General features: G+C 56.9%; 1 protein-coding gene across 1 annotated transcript; it reads left to right on the top strand.

Moving 5' to 3' along the window:
• Nucleotides 1-535: 535 nt before the first annotated feature.
• On the top strand, nt 536-21,979 carry MMEL1 (membrane metalloendopeptidase like 1). Its single transcript, XM_066371998.1, has 22 exons — nt 536-689; nt 5,361-5,420; nt 6,337-6,498; nt 6,751-6,831; nt 9,647-9,742; nt 10,268-10,386; nt 10,908-10,973; nt 12,232-12,366; nt 12,460-12,549; nt 14,707-14,843; nt 15,225-15,318; nt 16,557-16,685; nt 17,169-17,267; nt 17,702-17,785; nt 18,168-18,271; nt 18,560-18,618; nt 19,115-19,234; nt 20,155-20,288; nt 20,418-20,483; nt 21,032-21,127; nt 21,431-21,507; nt 21,593-21,979. The coding sequence occupies exons 1-22, from the start codon at nt 536-538 to the stop codon at nt 21,690-21,692; spliced, it is 2,262 nt and encodes a 753-aa protein (XP_066228095.1). The 3' UTR covers nt 21,693-21,979.
• Nucleotides 21,980-22,389: the final 410 nt, after the last annotated feature.

Below are 22,389 nucleotides of genomic sequence, written 5' to 3'. Positions count from 1 at the left end.
GTACACAGAGCACATGTGTGAGCTCAAATGTGTCTGTCGGTCTGTGCATGGGTGAGAGTGGGCCCCAGGCAGGCTCCACTGCAACCACCCCCTGACTCACACAGGCAGCTGGGCTTCCTGGATCTAGCATGTGGGCCCCAAGGTGTGAGCAGAGTGGTCCCCGGACCAACCCCTGCCAGACACAGGGCTTGGAGAGGCCGACAACGTCTCCAGAGGAGACTGCCGTCAGGGCCAACAGGCTGCACCTCCCCCCACACGAGGGGCCCCAGCACCCAGAGACACTCCCGCCCAGGAAGGGTGTGGAAAGCTAAGGCTCGGGTGCGAGGAGGGCCAAGGTGTGGGGTTGGTGATGGAGAGAAGGGCTGAGCACCCAAAGGCACCCGGCACCTGCTCCCAGCCAGCGCCAGGCCCTTCCAGCCTCAGGCAGAGTCTCAGAAGCTCCACACCACGCTGCCCCTGCCCTGGGTGGACACCGCCCCTGCCCTTGCCCTGGGGCTTGCTCAACTGGGCACCATTCCTGTCTAGAGACTTGGTGATGGGGAAGCTTGAAAGCCCAATGGGGACGGTGGAGATCACCGGCCGGACGGGGCAGACGCGCCCAGGCTTTCTGGAGTGGGGGCTGCTGCTCCTGCTGCTCCTGGTGACGGGAGCCCTGGTGGCCTTGGGCCTCCTCTACGCCCACAGCAGAGGTGAGTGAGGGCGCCCTCCCCCAAGCTCGCCGCCGCCGAGCACCCTGCTGGCGGCCGCTCCTGCCCACAGCCATCCGAAGGGTCCGCTCTCTGCCCTCCCGGGAGGAGCCAGCCAGCCTGGTCAAACGGAGCGTGTGGGGGTCTGCACGGGGCACCGCGGGCTGCAGGGCTGTGCTGCGGACTGCTGGCGGGAAGGTCACTGACCTGCGGGGTGGGTAAGGCCCCTTCCCGAGGGCTCTGCCCAGGTGCTGGCGGGAGTGTGGCCGGTCCTCAGGCTCTGAGCCAGCCGGCCTCTTCAGGAAACTGGGATGCGGCATGCCAGGTCCCCGCCCCTCACGCAGCCCCCTCCCCTCGCAGCACCACGCTCGCCAGCTCCCAGCGGCCCGGCAGCAGGAGCCGGATCCCCAGCTCAGGGACCACCCCCCCACCCCCGGCCCCCCCTCCACCCCCCCACCCCCCGCGCGCGCCTCCTGCCGCCTCCAAGGCCACCCTGCGGAAGAACCTGCTGGGATACTCTCCCCATACAGGCCCAGGTCACAGGTGCCTGGTGGCTTCCCACACAGGCTGTGTTATTGCAAGGTGGTGAGAGCTTGAGGGGCTGGGGTCCTGGAGAGGCTAGAGGCGCAACCAGGGCTGCCCTGCAGAAACAGCCCCCCCCCCCCCCGTTGCAGTGCCCATCCCGCCCCCTCCCAGATCATGTGGAGGAACGGGGACTGTCCCCCTCTCAGGTCAGGGGATGAAGTGGAGAGGCTCCTGTGCATTCACCTGGGCAGCCGGCAGCCCTGCTCCCATCCCAGCTGCACCCTTGGGGGGCATCTGCATCACGTGTGCACCTGCTGGCAGGTGCTGTGCTTCTCCTGTGGGCTCAGATCTTTCGAGAGAAGCACTCACCTCTCAGCTCTCGCTACAATAGGGGACCACAGCCTTTGTACCAGAAGGGTCCTTCACTAGCTAGAGTCCTGTGCTGTGTGGTGGGACCATCCACCCATCCCTGAGCAAGGCTGCTTCCAAGGGCTAGAAAGTGGGCTCAGCCTATGGATGTGGTGAGCATCCCCCACCAGGGCTGCTCCCTGCCTGACCAGGTGCCAGCTGCTGTGGTCTCTGGCCCTTCCTGGTCTCCTGCCAGGGTAGATGGGTACTGTCCCATGGACATGGGACAAGAGCATCTCTCCATGCATGAAGAGCCATCGGGAGCCCAAACCCCAGAGCACCTCCATCCAGAGCTCCCCACTCTGCAAACACCTGACTTAGAGGCTTCCAGTGACCAAGGCTGACCCCACCCAGCCAGCTGTTTGTGCAAAAGGCCTGTTCTCTCCTGGGTAGTGAGGAGCAGCAAAGTTCACCCCAAGAAGAGGGACCCTCCCAGCCCAGCCTGCCTCCCCTTCAGCCCATCCCATATTTACAAGTGCGGGTCTCTGCCAGGGCTCTAGCTCAGAGCCCCTGTGCCCATACCCCCAGAAATGATCCCACAGCCGATCCCAGCCTCAGGCTGAGCTGGTGGAAGGGTTTAGACATAGTTATTTATTCTAAGTATTTTTCTTTTTAATTTCCACTATGATTTTTTTTTCATTGATTCATGAGTCATTTAGAATTTTTTAAAATTTTGATTTCCAGATGCATGGACATATTTTTTTAGTTAACCTTTTAAAATTTGTTTCTAATGTAATTGCTTTGTTGTCAGAAACCACAACTTCAGGGGTATTGATTCTTTGATATTTGCTGAGGCTTGCTAAAGGTCTAACACATCGTCGGTTTTATAAATAACACCAGTGTGCTCATGGAAGACAGCCAATCACTGGGAGATGAAAGTGGGAACATAGATACAGACACAGATATAGATACAAATAGATCCATTAGATAAGTCAAGTCTTCTAGGTTTTGCTTTTTTTATTTTCTTGACCTTTCAGTTAAATGAAAGATGTGTATGTGTTAAAAAGATTGCACTAGAAAACGATCAGTTTTCCTTGTAGTTAACTAAGTACCAATTTGCTTATGCTAAGACTACACTGTTACCTGAATAGACAAATTTAAAATTAGTCTTCCTTTGAACACTATAATTATGTGCTGACCCTCTTTCTTTCTTTCTCTTTCTTTCTTTCTCTCTTTCTTTTTCTCTTTCTCTCTCTCTCTCTCTCTCTCTCTCTCTCTCTTTCTTTTTTTTTTTTTTTTTGGTATTTTTCCAAAGTTAGAAGTGGGGAGGCGGTCAGAACCCCGCATGCGCCACACGGGGATCCACCCGGCATGCCCACCAGAGGGCGATGCTCCGCCCATCTGGGGCGTTGCTCTGTTGAGGCCAGAGCCATTCTAGCGCTGAGGCAGAGGCCATGGAGCCATCCTCAGTGCCCAGGCCAACTTTGCTCCAATGGAGCCTTGGCTGCAGGAGGGGAAGAGACAGAGAGAAGGGAGAAGGGGAGGGGTGGAGAAGCAGATGGGCGCTTTTCCTCTGTGCACTGACTGGGAATTGAACCCAGGACTTCCACACGCCAGGCCGATGCTCTACCACTGAGCCAGCCGGCCAGGGCATGTGCTGAGCCTTTCTATCCTAGCAATGTTGTTTGCCTTACATTCTGTTCTTGTTTAAATTCTCTTTTGTCTCTTATGAACATAGTAACATAAATGCTCACAAACATTCACTTTATCTATTTTTCCCCAATCTTTTTGTTGTTGTTGTTGTTGTTGTTGTTGAAGCTTTGTCTTTAGCCTCAGCTATATCTCTGGCAACCAAGAGTACAGGGGGATTCTGTCTCTGTCTTTTGTCCGGAAGATGTAGCCTCTTTGCATTTACTGCGATGACTGAAATATGCGTGTTCCCTATATTGTGGTGTGTTCTTGGACGCTTCTTATGTCTCTTTTTTTCTCTTTCCTTGCCTTCCTTTGGGTCGATTTATTATTTTTCACTCCGTTTTCTGTCAACTAGCTCAGAAGCTTTATCATTTCTACCCTTTTTCATGGTTATCTCCAATTTTCTTTTAACATCTGTTATTTTAAAAGTTCTAGATAAACCCTTTTCAGAAAAATCAAATGGTTTTTATTAAAATTAAAATGAGAAGCCCTGGTCGGGTAGCTCCGACGGTTAGAGTATCACTTTGATATGCCGAGGTGGCGGGTCCCATCCTCAGACAGGGCTCATGTACTAATCAGCCAATGAAGGCATAAATAAGTGTTACCACAAGTTCATGTTTCTTGCTCACTCTCTCATATCAATAAATAGAACTTTTGTAAAGATAAAATAAAATTACAGTGGGAAATACAGTCCCACGCCCACACTTCTGCCCACCCTGGAATTCTGCTCTGCAAAAACAGCCCCCCCCCTTGTTTTCTGGGGCAGAGGCTAGGAAACTGTGACCCACGGCCTGTTTTTGTAAATAAAGTTTTATTGGAACACAGCTGTGCCATTTATTTATGTATTATCTGTGGATGCTTTCATGTTACCAGGACTAAGAGAACAGACAATGGCCCACAAATCTGAAACACATACTTGCTATCTGTCCCTTCACAGAGAAATACTGCCAGGCCCTGGACTGGGGTGACTGCTCACGTTTTAACCTAGACTTGGAGCCCTCCCTCTATGATCATATTAGATCAAGGGAGGCATACGTTTGTGATTAACACCCCAGCTCTTAAGTCTGAGCCCTGGCAGATGGGGGACTCCAGAGAGGGGGACCCTGGGACTGGAGCCAGCAAGTCAGGGGAGCCCCTATCTCCCTCCTGCTCAGAAATGAGTCTTGCTGGGGTCCCTGTGTGTTGGTTCCCCCAGGATCAGCCCATACTACTGAGGAGGGCCCCCGTAGCTCCCCAGGACTCCGGCACTGCAGTAGAATGCCAGCACCCTCCCAAGCTGTCCCTAAGGTCCCCGGGAGCCGGTGGCTGGAGGCCAGAGCTGTGTGTGCTGTGTTTCTCCTCAGGGAAGCAGCTGCCACTACTTACCAGCCGGCTGCGCTTTTCCCAGGAAGAGAAGATCCCAAAACGAAAACCCCGAGGTAGCCTCACCTTCCCCACCAGACATGCCCATACAGGCTTGGCCTCTGCGGAAGGAAGGGCAGGGAGCCCGCAGCCAGGCTGTGTCCACTGCAGGCCTAGGGCATGCAGCAGGGGGTGGGGCCTTGCGCTGGACACCCAGAATCCCATGGAAAGAGAGGACAGTGGAGGGGAAGCAGCCGTGAGCACCTGCTGGATGCAGGATGCTCCTGGGCACCAGGAGCCAACACAAGTCATGCTGCCCCCGGGCTTGGGCACTGCCCCTGATGCCGGGCTGGGGCACATTTATGCAACCAGCTGGTAGGGCAAGGTGTGCAGAGCCAGCAGCACAAGTAGGCTGCCTGGAGGAGGTGGCACCTGATGGGAGGGAGAGCTGCTGAGAGCAGACAGGCAGGAAGGCATAACAGCTGGCTTCAGCTCTGGGGGCCTGGTGCAGCTGCAAAGATCAAGAAAAAATGAGGCCCACCCTCACTCAAGGCCTCAGGCCTGGACCACCTGGGGCTACATGCATGGCTGCCTGTGGGACTTCCCCTCAGGGCCCTAGGCTGGACCCACCACAGGGACTAGAGATGGTGCGGAGGCCAGGCCTCACCATTTCACTCCCGCCTGGGCCCTGCCCCTTGCCAGCCCTCACTTGCTCCCCACCTGTGCCCACCTCACTTTCCTGGGGCTCACACTGCTTTTTGCCCACAGCCATCAAAGGGCCCAAGGAGAAAGGTGAGATCTGCAACACCCCTGGCTGTGTGCTAGCAGGTAAGCCCCCTTCTCTCCATGCTGTCCACAGCCCTGCCCAGGCACTGGGCTGCAGGTGACGCTGGCACAGGCCCACTCGGGGCCGAGGGGGCAGCCACGAGATGCGGCACTGGGAGAAGGCAGGCCCTGTCTCTGCAAGCCTGGGACTGTACAGTGGGTGGGGAGCCCGGGTTCTGCTCCCCACCCTCACCCCTCTCTCCTAGGGGCCACCCCTGCCTGCTCAGGCCCCTGGCCTCACAGGAGCCCAAGGGGCCCTTTCCTGCATTTACAGAGAGAATGGTCACCCATGTGCACAGCCTCGATCAGGTTTTCTCCCAGGAATGGTCTTCAAAATGGCGGTCCTAGGCTGCTAGTTGCAGATTTTACCAAGTGAAAATGGTGTGAGAGAACCCCAGTGGAAAAGCAGTGGGGCTGTGGGTGCTGCTGGTGGTGCTTCCTGCGAGGGGCCAGCCACGGGGAAGAGAGTCCTGGGGCAGGAGGAGGAGGGCATCCTGAGGGGTCTAGCTCAGCCACGTCTCCACAGAGCGGTCAGCCCAGAGCAGGGCTCCACTGTCCCTGCACACTGGGGATTATGGGCTCAAAGCCATTTCCTTTAATAGAAATCACCCCGCCTCCCACCCAGAGGAAAGAGCACACCTCTGAGCCTACAGTCTCAGACCATCTCTTTGCCAGACTCTGGCCTCTTTAAATTACAGATGAGGGAATGGAGAGATCAGAGCGGTCTCGGGGGTTCAAAGTCACGTGGCTGATACGTGGTAGCTCTCAATGTTGAATCTCCTGCTTCCAATTTTACTGGGGCTGAGAGAGGGTGGCGAACGCTCCAAAGCATGCCCAGCAGCCAGTGAATATCGGACAGCCCACCAGGCGTCCACAACTGCGTCTCCTCTCTTCCTCTCCACCCCCTGGGGACGTGCAGCCGCCAGGATTCTCCAGAACATGGACCCATCCAAGGAACCATGTGACGACTTCTACCAGTATGCATGCGGCGGCTGGCTGCGGCACCACGTGATCCCCGAGACCAACTCCCGGTACAGCGTCTTTGACATCCTGAGAGATAAGCTGGAGGTTGTCCTCAAAGGTGAGCTGGCTGGGACCTGGGGGTGGGCCCCAGTGAGGCTGTACACCTGCCCCTCTCAAGGTTGGCAGTGGGGCATATGTGGACAGCCCACTGAGCCCTCATCCATCCACTGGGTCCTGGGGGGAGGGGAACTCGAGTGGGGACAGCTGGACCACCTGCCGCTGAGTGTGGTGAGAGCAGGGGGAACCTTGACCTGAGCCCCCACCCATCAGCCGCTCCAGGCCTCTGTCCAGCTCTCTCCTGGGCCCACAGGGGTGCTGGAGAAATCCACCACCAAGGACCGACCGGCCGTGCAGAAGGCGAAGACGCTGTACCGCTCATGCATGAACAAGGGTGAGCCATGTGGTGGGGACTGCCCCTGCTTGGACCTGCTGCAGTTCCAGGACCCCCGCCTGCAGCATAGCGTGGTGAAGTGGGCGCCACTCGGGCTCAATCAGAGGGCTGTGTGCTGTGTCCCCACCTGCACACTGTGCCCAGGCTCCCCATGGGGCACAGACTTACTTCCGGAAAAGTGTGTGTGTTTGTGTATATGTGCATATATATATGTGTATGTGTGTGTGCATAGATGTGTGTACATATGTATATATGCGTATGTGTATATGATATATGTATGTGTGTGCATATATGTGTGTATGAGCTTATATGTCTGTGTGTATGTGCATATACATGTGTGTATTGTATATGAATGTATATATGTGGGTGTGTGTATAGGTGTATGTGTCTGGGTGGGTGGGTATATGTGCTTATATGTTTATGTGTGTGTTCATATATGTGTATGATTGTATATGTCTGTGTGTATTATATATGAGTAAGTGTATATGTATATGTGGATGTGTATATGTGTGTAGTGAGTGTTTATGAGTGTATGTATATGTATATGTTGTATATGTGTGCATATGTGGGGGTTGTACATGTGTGGGGGTGTATATGTATATGAGTGTATGTGTATATGTGTATGTGTTTATGTGCATATGTATATGTGAGTGTGTGTATATGTGTGTGTGTATATGTATATGTGGGTGTGTGTATATGTGTGCATGAATGTGTATGTGGAGGTGTTAATGAAAAATTTGCTCCTGACACAGGTGGCGAGGTGGGGCAGATTTATTTAAGGCTGAACAGGAACAGGAGCGGGCTGTGCAGGGGGGAGGGAGGTGCGCTCCATCCCTCATACTGGCTAGGCACGTGGGGACTTTGCAGCCTAGGAGTGGGCAGGGTGAGTGGACAGGAAATCACCATGAGGAGAGGAGACGTTAGTGGTAGGAATCTGCCTAAACCAGCCCGATGGGGCTCTTGCTGAATGCAGGCTTGAGGGGGGGTCAGACATCGCCTGGAGACAGGGGGCTAGAAACCTTTACCAGACGTGGAGGCTGGGAGTCCAGCAGGGTTCTTGCTGAGCTTGAGTTTTATAAGGGAGTGCACCAATGGGCCTTGGAGACGGCCCCAGAGCCTGACTGGGGTCTGGTCAAAAAAAGTGTAAGTGTGTCCATGTGTATGTGTGTGCAGGTGTGTGTGCAGGTGTGTGTGCAGGTGTGTGCACATATCTCTGTGTGTGTCTGTGTATGTATTTGTGCATGTGTGTATATATATGCATGTCTGTGTGCACATGAATATGCCTATATATGTATATATAAATATGTGTCTATATGTAGGTATGTCTGTGTGTTGTGCATATGTGTATGCCTATGTGTGTACACATGTCTATTTTGTGCATGTGTGTACGTATATGTGCAGGCACACATGTATACAAATGTCTGAGTGTTGTGTGTGTATGTGTGTATGCGTGTCTGTATGTGGCAGGATATATGTGTGTTTGTATATGTACACATGTGGCTCTGTATGCATATATGTGCATGCGTACACATGTCTGTATGTATATTCATATATATGTATATATGTAGGCACATGTGCATGTGTATACGTATATGCGTGTCTGTGTGTAATGTGTACATGCCTCTGTGTGTGTGTGGGTGCGTGCACCATGAAGATGTGCTGCAGGATTTCCTGGTGCTCCAGTGTCTGCTGAGAGCATTTATACACTTAGGGGCCTTTGGCTTGTCCCCTAAGTCCCTGTTCAGGGGTCAGGTTTCTGGGGGCCATCTTCCCCCTCCTGACACCAGGGTTCAGGGCTGGCTACCTTCTAGGAGTCTCTCGGGGGGCGGGTTTGTCTTTCCTGTGCCCGAGGGCAGGCTCGTTGGGCCCCAGCCGAATGGGTGGCCCTCCCTGAGCCCCCGGCATTGCAGGTCCAGCCTTGTCTCCGCTCCTCCCATGGACACTGACAGTCTGTTCCTCCAATGTGGTCAGTCCCCGCCAGCTAAAGGGGACTTCCTCCTGTGTTCCCACCTGTACGGAATTTCTGGCCTGAGACAAAATTTACAAAAGGCTGATGGCCAGACCGCATATAAAAGCCCACCTCTGACCCACAGTCTCCGCCAGGAAGCCAGCCCATCGATCTTCTCGGGAACCAGCCCCGGCAGCCGCACGCTAACCTGTCCCAGTTGGCCCCAGATGGCAGGGCTCCATCAATCACAAGCAGCCCCCTAAGTTCTGTCCCCACTTCCGAACCAGGACCTCCCAGAGGAGCCGAGGGTGCCCCTAGTCCGTCCTGCAGACCCCGTGCTACACGATGTTGGTTCCTCCGAGCCCCCCAGGCCCTTTCTCCGCCAGAGGCGCCCCCCTCCCCTGCCTGCCCCCACATCCCTGTGCTTTCCACCCTGGCATCTCCCTTTATTCCCACGCTCTGCGTTCCCACCTGCACCTCATATCTGGGTCAAGTTCTCCCAAGCTTCCTGCCAGCTCATCGCCCCTGGAGAAGGGATGCCTTACTCTCTGTCCAGTGTGCTCAGTCTGCCCCAGGCTGGTCCCCAGACCCCGCTGGGGTGCCCAGTGTACCCCAGGGAGGGCTCCGACCCATGCTTGCCCCTGGCCCCAGAGCCCCCTCAGACTGGGTCACCCACCACTGCTGACCTGCTTGCGGCTCCCAAGCCTGTCCTCCCCTCCTGGCCTCTGTCTGTGTCCTGTGCTGCTGAGTCTGATGGCAAGGTCCGGCTTTGAACTGGATGTGCAGCGTCCTCGCGGGTTTGTGCGACCATGACATCACACCCACCAGTTATCTGATTGAATAACCATCCACGCCTTCCCCTCCCAGACATAATCGAGAAGCGAGACTCTCGGCCCCTGCTGGAGATCTTAGAGGTGGTGGGAGGTTGGCCGGTGGCCATGGACAAGTGGAATGACACCATAGGTAAGGCCAGGGCCCGGGGACAACTTACCCTGAGGGGCAGGAGGCAGAGCCTGGAGTAGCTCTCCGCTGAGGCCTTCCAGGCACATGCTAGGGACTTTGCACCAGTGGTGGGCAGCCTCCCTGTGGCTGGCTCCCCCCCAACTCTGAATAGGGTCATCCCTTCCAGACCCCTAAGAAAGACTCATCTCCCAGACTCGGGCCTGGGGACTGCGGGCTCCTTGCTCTAGGGGCGTGAGCTCTGCGCTCTGCAATCTAGTTCAGCCCCAAGTTGGAGGGTGGGCCCCATGCGTCCCCAGGGCTGGCAGCCCCCATCACACACCCTGTTGTGCCCTGTGGACCGTGAGGGAAGTGCATCCCCCACGTCACCCGGCCCCCCAAGGCCCACCAGAGAACCATGCAGAAGGGGTCCCCTGTGACCCCCAAGGTCTGAGCTTCGGAGCCCCGGACCCACTGTGTGATGAGGGGCTAGGCTGGGACCCCAGGAAACCGGCGGTCTCCAGCAGGGGGCCCTGACTGACTCCCCAGGCTTCGGCTGGGAGCTGGAGCAGCAGCTGGCCGTGATGAATTCGCACTTCAACAAACGCGTCCTCATCGACCTCTTCGTCTGGAACGACGACCAGAACTCCAGCCGGCACATTATCTACGTACGAGCCATACCAGGGGCTAGGGGCCGGGCCTCCCTGCCGAGTTGGGGCTCTCACAGGGCAGCAGGGGGACAGACGGCCAGGGCCAGGGCCCGAGAGGGAGACGAGCCCCGGCTGGGTTCCCAGGGCCTGGCGCTGATCCAGGGCTGCAGTTTGGGGGACCAGCTGGCAACAACGCGCACCCTGATCAGAGGCCCGTGGGCCGAGCTGGTTCTCAGGACAAGCTGTTCAGTCCTTTGGCACCTGGGCAGGAGGCTTGACCTCAAAGAGCCACAACTGGCCACAAGCAGAAAGCCAGAGACACCCTTGCCCCCCGTGGTACATGTGCCTGCCCTGCAGCCCAGCCCTGGCGGCCCTCTGCCCGTCACTCACCGGGCAGGGCTTGGCCACCAGGGCACCTGCACTCACCCCAGCATCACCCCGCTTCTAGGTCTTGGGTGGGGAGGATAGGGCCGCTGCCCACTCTGCCAGGCTGTGGGGCCCCGGCAGCTGGCCCAGGCTCATGCCTTCTGTGTCTGCAGATAGACCAGCCCACCTTGGGCATGCCGTCCCGAGACTACTATTTACAGGAGGGCAGCAACCAGAAGGTGAGTCTGGGCCAGACCCTAAGACTCCTAGGAAAGGCCCCCAGGCCCTTTCCTGCAGCCCCTCCCCAATCTGGGCTCCTACTCAGGGCCCAGCTCCCCTGTGTGTCTGACTGGCCCTTGCCCCCACAGCAGCCTTTATGAGCACCTGTGTGGGTGGAGCCTGGAACTATGGGCTGGGGATGAGAGATTTGTCATTTGTCACCATTGTAGGGAGTGTCCCAACCCTTCAGGGGTAAACTCAGCTCAGCCCAGCAGCCACGAGTAATATGCCCGCCAGGGCTGTCACACCGCTGGCTTCCTGTGTGGGGCACATGGAGACCTGAAGGCAGGCGTCCAAGCCCCAGGCTACTCGCTCCCTTAGCCACTCTGCTCCAGCAGCGTCCAGAGGAGAACCAAGGGACCAAACAGTGGCATGGCGGCCAGGGCCAGTGGGGGCAGGGGAGACGGAAAGGAAGGGCAGGTGTGAAATGACCAACTGCAGGCAGACAGCCGCAGCCCTGAGCTAGGCAAGGGAGGGTGGCCCATCCAGGAGAAAAGACACGCATGACCACAAGAGGGAGCCGTGGAGTGAGGCGTGGGGCCGGTGACCAGGCGAGAAACCCTACTCAGAGCAGCAGCAGCGTCTGGGGCATCGGGAATGGCTCACACAGGACAGTCACAGGCAGTTGTAGTGACCCATTCCTGCCGGCAGTGAAGAGAGACCCCATTACGCAGGGCAAAAATGTCCTCAGGGCCCAATTCCTGATCCCCGGCCAGAGGCAAGCCTGGCGAGGGCAGCCCACCCTTAACCCTGGCACACACGACAGCCCTGGATGGCCCCGGGCCTTCACTGAGAACCTGCTGCGTGCCAGGCAGGCAGCCCAGCAGATCAGGCCTCCGGGTCCCATGGAAGCCCAGGGATGTGGTATCTCCTGCTGGAAGGGAGGGAGAGGGGCATTCAGCCCTGAGTTGTCTGGGCGGGGCCTCAGCCAGAGCCGGGATCAGGTCCATGAAGCAGGCATGTCAGCCCACGGGACAGGCCTGTCCACCCCCGGGCAGGCCTGTCGGGGAGCGTGAGCCTCAGCCGAGTGCCTGACCAGGGAGCGCTGCAGTCTGCAGTGTCCCTCTCTCCACCGGCCCCTGTGGCCGGCGGGCTGAAGTTGGCCGACAAGCATCCTGGGGGCCCGTTTCGTGTCACATGCCCCACCCACCCCACAGAGAGCACCACGGGAGCCCGGGGGCCCAGGCTGCCCAACTCCATCTTGGGTCCTCGGCCCAGGTGCGCAAAGCCTACCTGCAGTTCATGATGTCGGTGGCCTCAATGCTGCGGGCGGACATGAACCTACCCACGAACAGCGACCTGGTGCAGGAGGACATGGTGCAGGTGCTCAACCTGGAGACGCAGCTAGCCAACGTGAGGCTGGGCCCGCAGGCGGAGTTGGGAGGTGGGGAGGCACGCCTGGGCCCTGGCCACCGTGCCCCTGTCACAGCCCAGCCCCCGATGCAGGCCACAGTCCCCCAAGAAGAGAGGCACGATGTCACCGCCCTGTACCATAGGATGGAGGTGGAGGAGCTCCAGAACAAGTTTGGACTGAAGGTAGGACAGGGCTGGGCAGGCTGTGGGGGGACCATGTAGTGCTGGGCCTCAGCCGGCCCGGAGGAGGCCGCCCAGGGGCACACCTGGCCCAGACCTCTCTGTTTCCTACCTCTCTCATTTAAGCCTCAGAAATACTCACAACCCTGAGCAGGGATCCCTGAAACTGGCCACCCAAACAGGGACATTTTCACACTGGGACAGCAGGTGTCAACGAGGCTGTCTGAAAACAGGGGGCCACACTATCCGTATAGTACATGCTATGATGACCCCAGTTTTCTGAGCAGGAAACAGGCTGGGAGGGGTCACTGACTCAAGCTGAGGAGATTGCCACCCACCCAAGTCCTGCCCTAAACCCCAGCATGCCTCTGCCCCTGATGAAGGCTGCCCCCCATGCCAGACGCTCGAGCCCTCCCCTGGCCACTGGCCACACCGTATGCTTAAGGGCTGAGCTCAGGAGGGTCCTCATCCTGCAGACAGCGGACAGGAATGCCCTTCTAGCCATGGCCAGCCACTGCCAAGTCAGAGGGGGTAGGGCATGGCTGGGGATGGGGCCCAAGTCACAGGGAAGAGGTTGGGACCAACCCAAGACTAGAGTTTTAAAATAGTCTCAATTAATCGACTTACCAAAGATGGACCCACCTTTTCTTCACAGTACATGTTCTACGTGAGAAATCTTTGTCTATCCCTGCGCACCCCCTACAACGTGACTGAAGTCTACAATCAGCTTTGAGTTTATTCTTTTATAGATACAATGTAGAAATCATTTCTATCATTCGGTTTTGATGGTTCTGATGTTCGGGTGACCTAGCACCATTTATTGAAAAGGCACGCCTCACCCCCTTGGCACTGTTCTGCATGCCACCTCTGCTTAAAATCAAACGTGTGTGTGTATCATGTGTTGCATGTGTGTGCGCACCTGTGTGTCTGAATGCTCTCTATGCCACTAGTTTCTTTGTCTGCCAAGTGCCAACCACCCACGACCCCATGGCTATAACTTCGAGATATTCTTCCTCTTTTGCATTTTGTTACAAAACTCAGAGACAGTGTGTCAATTCCACACATAAGCTGACTGGAGATTTTGGTATGAGCTGCTTTGAATCTAAGTATCAATTGGGGGGGGGGGGGTGACATCTTTACTGTTGAGCCTTCTAATCCATGAACCTAGTATGTATTTCGGTATGTTTATGTTCTCTGACATTTCTCTCCATGGGTTTATAGTTTTTTATTTCAAGCCCTTCCACACCTTTCATGAGATTTATTCCTTGTTTGTTACTTAAGTTCTTGTAAATGGTATCATTTCGTCATGTATCTTTTTTGCCGCTGGGATACAGAAGCAAGGACCTTGTATCCAGCAATTTGATGCAATGCCCATCCTCAGTTCTTAATACCTCTATGTTCTATGCACACAAAATTCTTACCCTTGGTGAAAAGGAACAGTTTTATTTCTTCCCTGTCAAGCCCTACTGCTGGGACATCCAGCCTGGTGCTGAAGTCACAATAGACGTTGGCTTATTACCATATTTCCCCATGTATAAGACACTCTCATGTATAAGACACACCTTAATTTGGGGTCCTGAAATTTGAAAAAAAAAAAAAAAGTATTACATAAAGTTATTGAAATCAAGTTTTATTCATCGTAAAATTCATACAACTCCTCATCACTGTCAAAACTCCCATCTACTAGCTTGTCCTCTATCTGTGTGATGACGAATCACTGTCTTCAACAATGAGCGTGAAAACAAGCGCGAAAAAGCGGGAAATGCAAGTAAAAAATCTACAACCACTGTGTAAGATGCACCTGGTTTTTAGATACCAAATTTTTGGGAAAGTATGCATCTTATACATGGGGAAATACGGTATGTAGGCCACTATTTCCCATTTCTTCTTTAGTTGTTCTTACTCAGTTGTGTTTTTTCCAGGAATCATACCATTACAGCTTGAGTTTTCAAATGTAGTGGTATAATCTCTTATCCTTTGATCATCTGTAGGCTCTGTAGTAATGTCACCCACCTTTTTTCCTGACTCTGCTTGTCTGCACCTTCTCTCTAGTTTCTTGGATATTTTGTGGTGGGGCTGGATGTCTTGGATGCCCAGGTGCTGTGCCGACCTCTCTCTGTCTCCCAGTCTCTCTCTCTCACTCATTCCTTTCTCCCCCAGGGATTTAATTGGACCCTCTTCATACAATCTGTGCTGTCCTCTGCCAACATCGAGCTGCTACCAGATGAAGAGGTGGTAGTCTATGGCGTCCCCTACCTCCAGAACCTGGAAGACGTCATGGATATCTTCTCAGCCAGGTAAGCTCCCCAGGAAAGGTCCCAGGAGGCCTTCACATCTGTCCCCCTCTCCCAAGAGACCCTCCTTTCAGGAGAGAAACCCCACAGAGCATTGACTCTGAGGCATGGAGGTCAGGTGGGGCAGGAGGGGCTAAGTGTTAATGGCCTAGAAGACTTACATTGGAGACATAAACCCTCCCTTGAAGCAGATCAAGCATCTGGGGTCAGACAGGCTATATCTGGCAGGGTGGGGGGATGTCTTGGAGTTTTCTTCACCACCTTGAATGAAACCACTGCTTGGGATTGAACCTGCTGCCCGAGGACCCATAAACCATATTCCTGCCTCCCTCCCTAGGCAAACCCCACTCACTTGTCCTGTCCGCCCTCTGCTCCCGCCTGCAGGACCATGCAGAACTACCTGGTCTGGCGCCTGGTGCTGGATCGTATTAGCAGCCTGAGCCAGCGGTTCAAGGACGCACGTGCACACTACCACAAGGTGTGTGAGACCCGCACCTGTGACTCTGGCCCTGCCCTGAGCCCAGCCATCATTCCTGAGCCAGTGTATCATACCGAGCACCAGCTGTGGACTAAGCACCGAGGTGTTGGGGACAGAGCGATGGAAGGGGCCAAAGAGGCACTAGCTATCTTGGGGAAGACGGACACTAGGCAGTCAACAAGCCAGAGATTAGCTGTTTTGGAGCCAACTAGTGTGACAGCGTGGGGATGAGGGCAGGGACAGGCTCTCTCCACAGAAGTGATGCTGGAGAGCTTAAGGCAAGGATGAGCTAAGCATGAACAAAGGTCCTGAGGTAGGGCCTCCAGGGCTACATAGAGGGAAGGAGATCAGGTCTGGAAGGGAGGCAGGGGCTGTCATCCAGGGCCCCAGCAAAGCATGGAGCTCATATGCATGAAAGCCTTGGGGTGTTTGATGTCCTGCTTGTTGTGGTCACTCTGGCTGCTGGGACCAGGAGTGGGGGAAGAATGAGGCACAGGACCCACCAGGAAGCCTTGTGGTCACAGTGGCTGTTCTGGAACAATGACCTGCAGGGCTGTGGAGTGGGAGTGGAGGCAGAGTGGACGCTGGCACCATCCCCCAGGTGGATGAGAGGCTGGACCAGGGTGTGGGCAGTACTGGGGTCAGGAGAGATGCTGTTGACAGACAGGTGAGGCACATATACTGATGCAGGAGATAAGGGACCCAGAGTTGGGGGACTCCAAGGTTCTCTGCTAGAGAAAAAAATCTCAGGGGAAGCCATCCACTGTGACAGTGACACAGGCTGAGCAGGTTGGGGCAAGTCTGGGCTCCTGCTTTGGCATGTTGAGTTGGCAGCTAGCCGAGCATCAGCAGGGAGCAGAGTCCAAGAACTCTGAGGAGAGAGAACAGGTCACATTGGCTTCTTAGGGGGCAGGAAACCCCCATAGTCCAGGAAGGTGGGGCAGACGCTGGGCAGAGCTCTGGGCCGGCTGAGATTGGGGCGAGATTTTGGATGGGGACACATTTTCATCTTGGAACCTGGCAAACTCTGTCTTCCCCACACCCCTTCCCAAAATTAGAAAGCAAGTCTCTGCATATGTCCCATGTCCCCTACCAAGCCCTGGGCACCTTGAGGACAGCAAAGTAAATGCTTGTTTAAGTGTGGTGGGATAAATGAATGAATGAGTGAATGAATGAATGAATAAGTGAATGAATGAATGAGTGAATAAATGAATGAATGAATGGCATGGCATTGCCAGGTGCTATACGGCAAGACAGCGGAGGAGGTGCGCTGGCGGGAGTGTGTCAGCTACGTCAATAGCAACATGGAGAGCGCCGTGGGCTCCCTCTACGTCAAGGAGGCCTTCTCCAGGGACAGCAAGGACGTGGTGGGTACTCAGGCTCTAATGTGGTCAGGGGGCTCTGGGCAGCCCCCCACAGGGATGCAGGCCCCTGCAGGTCAAGGGCAGGTTGCATTGCCACCACCTGGCCCTGTGACTCAGAGCTCCCAGAGAGGGGGCCCTGCATGCCCCCCAGCAGCACGGGTGTGTTTAGTGGCGGGGAGGGAACTGGGAGCACACATTCGCTCCGGTGCCCAACATGGGGAGGCCAGGGGCAGCCTTGCTCGGCCGGGCCTCTGGCCCCCAGCCAGACATTGATTGGCCCTGCAGGGTGCTGGGGCAGGGGCTCAAGTGCGTGTCCTGGGATGGGAGGCCCTAATCCACAGCAGTAGGGACTCTGTCCCAGTAAAGCCACCACCACCTACTTCCACACTACATCCAGAGCAGCCCCCTAAGCAGCCATAGCTTTGGACTGGAGCCCTGCAGGGTCTCCGTGCCCATCATCCAGGCACGCGGCCATGTGCTCCCCAGGTCAGAGAGCTCATTGACAAGGTGCAGGCTGTGTTCGTGGACAACCTGGATGAGCTGAGCTGGATGGACAAGGCAACCAAGAAGAAGGCCCAGGAGAAGGTGGGCAGGCGGCTGCAGTGCCGAGGTCATGGCTTCCCAGCAGAATAGCGCAGCCCCAGGGTTGGGGCACGTGTCAACCACCATCACACTCACGTTAGAGTGAGGACAGCGAGGCTGGGGGTGGCTGGCTCAGGAGGGGTCTGTAGGCAGAGACCAGACTGAAAACCAAGCCTGGGGGCGCCCCCTTCCAGCACTCCGGGAATGGGTGGAGAGGCCATGGCCTCGGGGAGCAGGGTGCCCAGAGGTGAGGCCAGGACCCACCAGGAGTTTCTCTGGGCCGGTGTGACAGCAGCCAGTGACATCACCCGGCCCCAGACCCACCAGAGTCAGCCTGCAAGGAGGGCCAAGTCTCTTAGCTCCTTACCCACACGGTCGGGGGCAAAGCCAGGATGCCCACAGTGGGGCATGCATGGACCACCCCCTCTTCTCTCCAGGCCATGAGCATCAGGGTGCAGATTGGGTACCCCAGCTACATTCTGGACAAGAAGAACAAGCACATGGACCAGGAGTATTCCAATGTGCGCCCTTCCCCCCACGAGGGGCCCCTGGAGAGTCCCCTGTCTCCTTGCCCACCCACATCTGCCCCTGAGCTGGCCCCTTTGGGCCATGGGCCCTTGATTACTTAAGGTCAGAAGGGGGAGGGCTCTGGTGGCCTAGCATTACCCCGTTACAGATGGGGAAACTGAGGCCCGGGGGGACAAAGGAACTTGCTCAGAGACATGTAAATGTGCAGAGCCAGGGGTGCCCCCCTCGACACACACACCCCTCATCCCTCTGCACCCAGAGCCTGGTAGCCACATGCAGGACTGCCCAGCAAGTCCCAAAGCCAGTCCCCTGTTGCCCTTGACCTGCCCTCTCCCTGGGCCCGCTCACACGGCAGTGACAGCTCTTCTCCCGTAGCTGAACTTTTCAGAGCACCTGTACTTTGAGAACGGCCTGCAGAACCTCAAGGCTGGTGCCCAGCGGAGCCTCCGGAAGCTGCGGAAGAAGGTGGACCAGAACCTGTAAGTGGGGACTGCCCCTGGGGGGCAAGGCTGGGCACCAGGCCAGCTGAGGAGGGCCGCCGGCTCTGACTCAGAGCTAACCCTGCTTTGGGTGGATGGGGGGGAGGCCCAGGGAAGAGCCTGATGCCTGGACTGGCCTGAACCCTGTCGTGGCTGTTGGCTGTGCTGGTCCCCTAACATGGCCACTGCAGCATGGGCGCTCAGGGTGGGGTCTGGTCAGCAAGTACGTGCCCCAAAGAGAAGGGTCCCTGGAGATAAGGACGGCAAGTGATTGCTCACTTATCCCAGTTGGATCATGGGGGCCGCCGTGGTCAATGCGTTCTACTCTCCAAACCGGAACCAGATTGGTATGCTCCCCCTCCCAACCTCCGCTCACCCTCAACCCTCTAATGCCACAGGTGAGCCCAAGCGGCCCCATCCTGCCTCCTGGGGCCACCATGCCCCCCAGTCATGTTTGGAAAGAAAGAAAATGCCATCTCTATCTAGTGCCTGTAAAACTTCACCCTGTCACCCAACCCAAGGGGACACCCCTCCTCCCCTTGTCTGTGTTCAGGGCAAGGAGGGGTTTAGAGGGTGGGGCAGCAGACCCTTTCTGGGAATATAAAGGAACAGAGCAGCATATAAAGGAACAGAGAACCCGGACTTGGGTCCTGTACCTGCCACACTCTAGCCATGCACCTTCGGCTCTGCTCACACCTCAGCTTTCTCATCTGTGAAATGGGCCTGTGTGTCCCAAAATGGGCGTGTCTACCTCCGGGCTAGGGGGTTAAATGGCAGGACCCCTAGAAGGGTGCTCACTCACAGTTCATCCTTTGTTCCCCCCTGATGCCCACCCCGGGGCAGTGTTCCCTGCTGGGATCCTCCAGCCCCCCTTCTTCAGCAAGGAGCAGCCACAGGCCTTGAACTTCGGGGGACTTGGGATGGTGATTGGCCATGAGATCACCCACGGCTTTGACGACAACGGTAGGGGACTGCTGTGGGGTCACAGCTGCATCTCCAAATCATATACCCCCTCCACCAAGCAGCAGCCCCAAAATGAGACCGAGGGCCAAAGTCAGGCTGCTGGGAAGGGTCCCCTGCTGTCCATCCAACCCCTCTGTGAATATGTGGGGACATCAAGGCCCAAGACATGGAAAGGACCAGCCAGGGCCCAGGGGAGTGAAGGCAGAGCAGGTCGTGCATGGCAGGCTTGGCCCCTGGCCAGCCCTCCTGCTTCGGGCAGAGGGATGGAGGAGAGGACACAGGGCTTGAGGACCTGATTCTGACCCAACTCGGTAACTGGCCGCTCCCCTCCCTGGGCCTGTGAACACAGCCCAGTGCACCTGTGCCGCTCTGAGCTCTGGTCTAGCCAGAGCTCAGCCCAGAGTCATTCCAGGGTGGCCAGCAGCCTCCAGCCCACGCTATGCTGACCCGATATTCTGACCTCACTCCTCTGGGGGGGGGGGCCCTGCCTGGTTCTAGCAGCCTGTGACCAGGCACGGGGACTGTAGCTGCAACCCAGGGATGCTGGTTCACCCACAGATCTTGATCATGGGTACCTTCTGAGGGCACCCTTGTGTCCCAGGACCATGCCCACTCTCACCTGGGGTTTAGATAGTTTAGTTAGTCATTGAACCACAGTGCCCCTGAGACCCTGGAACCTGAGACCCTCAAGCCCTAACCTCAAAGGTGGCATAGAAGACCACCAAAGCCTTCTCTCTACCCAGGCCTGAGCCTTTGTTCCCTTAATGTGCTGACCCCTTAGAGCAGACCCCGTACCCTTCAGGGGCCATTCTCTGCTCACAAACATGACCTCAGACACTGGGGTTCCTGGAGGACATGCCGGAGAGTCCCCAGGCTGGGCAGCAGAGCCACACAGATAGCCCACCTCTGCCCCCGCCCAGGCCGGAACTTTGATAAGAACGGCAACATGCTGGACTGGTGGAGTAACTTCTCCGCACAGCGTTTCCAGGACCAGTCGCAGTGTATGGTCTACCAGTATGGGAACTACACCTGGGACCTGGCAGAGCAGCAGAATGTGAGCGGGTGGGCCACCAGCAGTGCGGCCACATCCGGGAGGGATGGGAACGGCACCCAGCCCTCACCCAGGGGAGGGGAGGGAAGGAGAGCCAGGCCGGCTGCCCACCACCCTGTTTCCTGTGCACAGGTGAACGGGTTCAGCACACTTGGGGAGAACATCGCTGACAATGGAGGGGTACGGCAGGCGTACAAGGTGGGTCCAGGAGGTGGGCACGGGGCCCTCAGAGTGACAGGAACTGCCCTCTGCCCGAGTCAAGGGGCATCCTGGCACATTCCGCCATCCACACTAGGAGGTGGCAGAGCCCTGGGGGAGCCTGCTTGGCCATGAGCAGGCGAGCACCCTGGCTGCTCTGCCCACACTTTACCAAGGCCTCTGCCCTTGGGGAGGCCACTGTCTGTCCATCTCCAAGTAAGGTAGCGATAGCGGTTGCTCACCCCTGCACCTGCAGCCCTGGCACTGCAGGGGTGAGCAACCTCAGTGTTCATTCTAGGGGGGTGCTATAGAGGGGCTTCCTGGGCACGGAGCTTCCACCGAGCCCAGCCTGCGTAGGTGTCCAGCTGGCCACTGTGTAATTGAGGGAGTGAGTACCTGCCCTGCGGTGCTCCAAGGGCCCTAAGCTGCAGAGGCAAGACACCCCCTGCCACCGGACGGGCTCTGGAGCCAGCACTCCATTCCGGCCAGGCTGTGTGGGCCCCAGGAGGGAGGGCAGGCTGGGTCCAGCGCCTGGTTGCTGCCCGCAGGCTTACCTAAAGTGGAGAGCAGAAGGCGGCCAGGACGAGCAGCTACCAGGACTGGAACTGACCTTTGACCAGATCTTCTTCATCAATTTCGCCCAGGTAGGAGCCCCTCAACAGGCTCCCCACTCACACCTTTGAAGGGCCCCCAGGGAAGAGTGCCCCCCCCCAAGGTGCACCGTGGGCAGGCAAGCCAGGCAGAACCAGAATTAACCAGCCTGGAAGGCTCCCAAGAGGAAAATGGGGGGGGGGGGTTGGAGTGGTGGAAGAGTCAGGTGATCGGGCCTGGTCCTCCCTGCCCTCCACCTGTTCAGGTCCCCTCTGACCCCGCAAGACCTGCCCCTCTCCTCCCAGACCCTCCCCTCCCACCTGAGTCCCCCAGCCAAGCCCCCCATGCCCGCACAGGTGTGGTGCGGCTCCTACAGACCAGAGTTCGCTGTCCAGTCCATCAAGACGGACGTCCACAGTCCCCTGAAATACAGGCAAGTGCCCTGGCGTCCCCACGCTCCTGCGTCCTCCCCACCACCACCCCGGCCAGCCATCTCGGACACCTCTGTCTGCCCACAGGGTGCTAGGCTCCCTGCAGAACCTGGTTGCCTTCGCGGATGCGTTCCACTGCGCCAGGGGTACCGCCATGAACCCACAGGTGCGATGCCGCGTCTGGTAGCCAAGGCTGAGCCGCTCAGCGTGGCGCACGCCCACCCGCGGTCCAAGGTATCACGTCTGCTTGGAGACAGTGCAGCCAGCAGGGGGAGCTGCGTGTGACCCGAGCCCCTGCGCAGGAGCCACACCGAGATCGATCTCACTGTAGAGGCCCCGCCCAGAAGAACCGGAAGCGAGTGGAGCCGGCCCTGTGCCCACCCACTAGAGTACACGCCACCCTGTGGAAGCCCGGTGCATGCATTTTAACAGTTTTCTGTCCCCTCCAAATGCATCGTTGTCAGATATCCATGAACTTCAGGCATAAGCTAAGTAAACGCTTCAAAGATTCTGAATCCTTGTCTTTCTGGTCGGGGTGGGTGTTGGGTGGCAGTGCCCAGAGGATACACGCTGGCTTTGTCTTCCCACCGCATCTAGTTCTGCTGCGGACTGCTGCTGGCCTTGGTCAGGATGGTGGCCCAGTGAGGAAACAACCCCACACAGGGCCTTTGCGCTGGGGTCACAGCAGTGATCAGGATGACCCCTGCGATAGCCCTTGGCCTTCAGGGACAACGCATTCAGATGCAAAGCTACTCACAGGAAGGAGCTGAGGTCAGAGGTGGGTGGAGGAGACCCAGGCCACTGCCTAGAAGCTGGATTTAGGGATTGGGGACCTAAAAGCCATTGGAGAGTATAAACCACAAGAGGACATTTTCACCTGTCCT

This window comes from Saccopteryx leptura, chromosome 3 (genome assembly GCF_036850995.1).
Source record: "Saccopteryx leptura isolate mSacLep1 chromosome 3, mSacLep1_pri_phased_curated, whole genome shotgun sequence".
Lineage (NCBI taxonomy): Eukaryota > Metazoa > Chordata > Mammalia > Chiroptera > Emballonuridae > Saccopteryx > Saccopteryx leptura.
Note: the sequence above shows the minus strand (reverse complement) of the source record. Positions and strands in the feature narration are given on the sequence as shown.

What these genes read in the sequence shown, in the direction of transcription:
- MMEL1 (XM_066371998.1), top strand. Translation starts at nt 536, where the DNA reads ATGGGGAAGCTTGAAAGCCCAATGGGGACGGTGGAGATCACCGGCCGG. An exon ending in CCGCTCATGCATGAACAAGG is followed by an intron (nt 6,832 to 9,646) that starts GTGAGCCATGTG and finishes TTCCCCTCCCAG; the next exon opens with ACATAATCGAGAAGCGAGAC. An exon ending in GGGTACGGCAGGCGTACAAG is followed by an intron (nt 20,484 to 21,031) that starts GTGGGTCCAGGA and finishes TGCTGCCCGCAG; the next exon opens with GCTTACCTAAAGTGGAGAGC.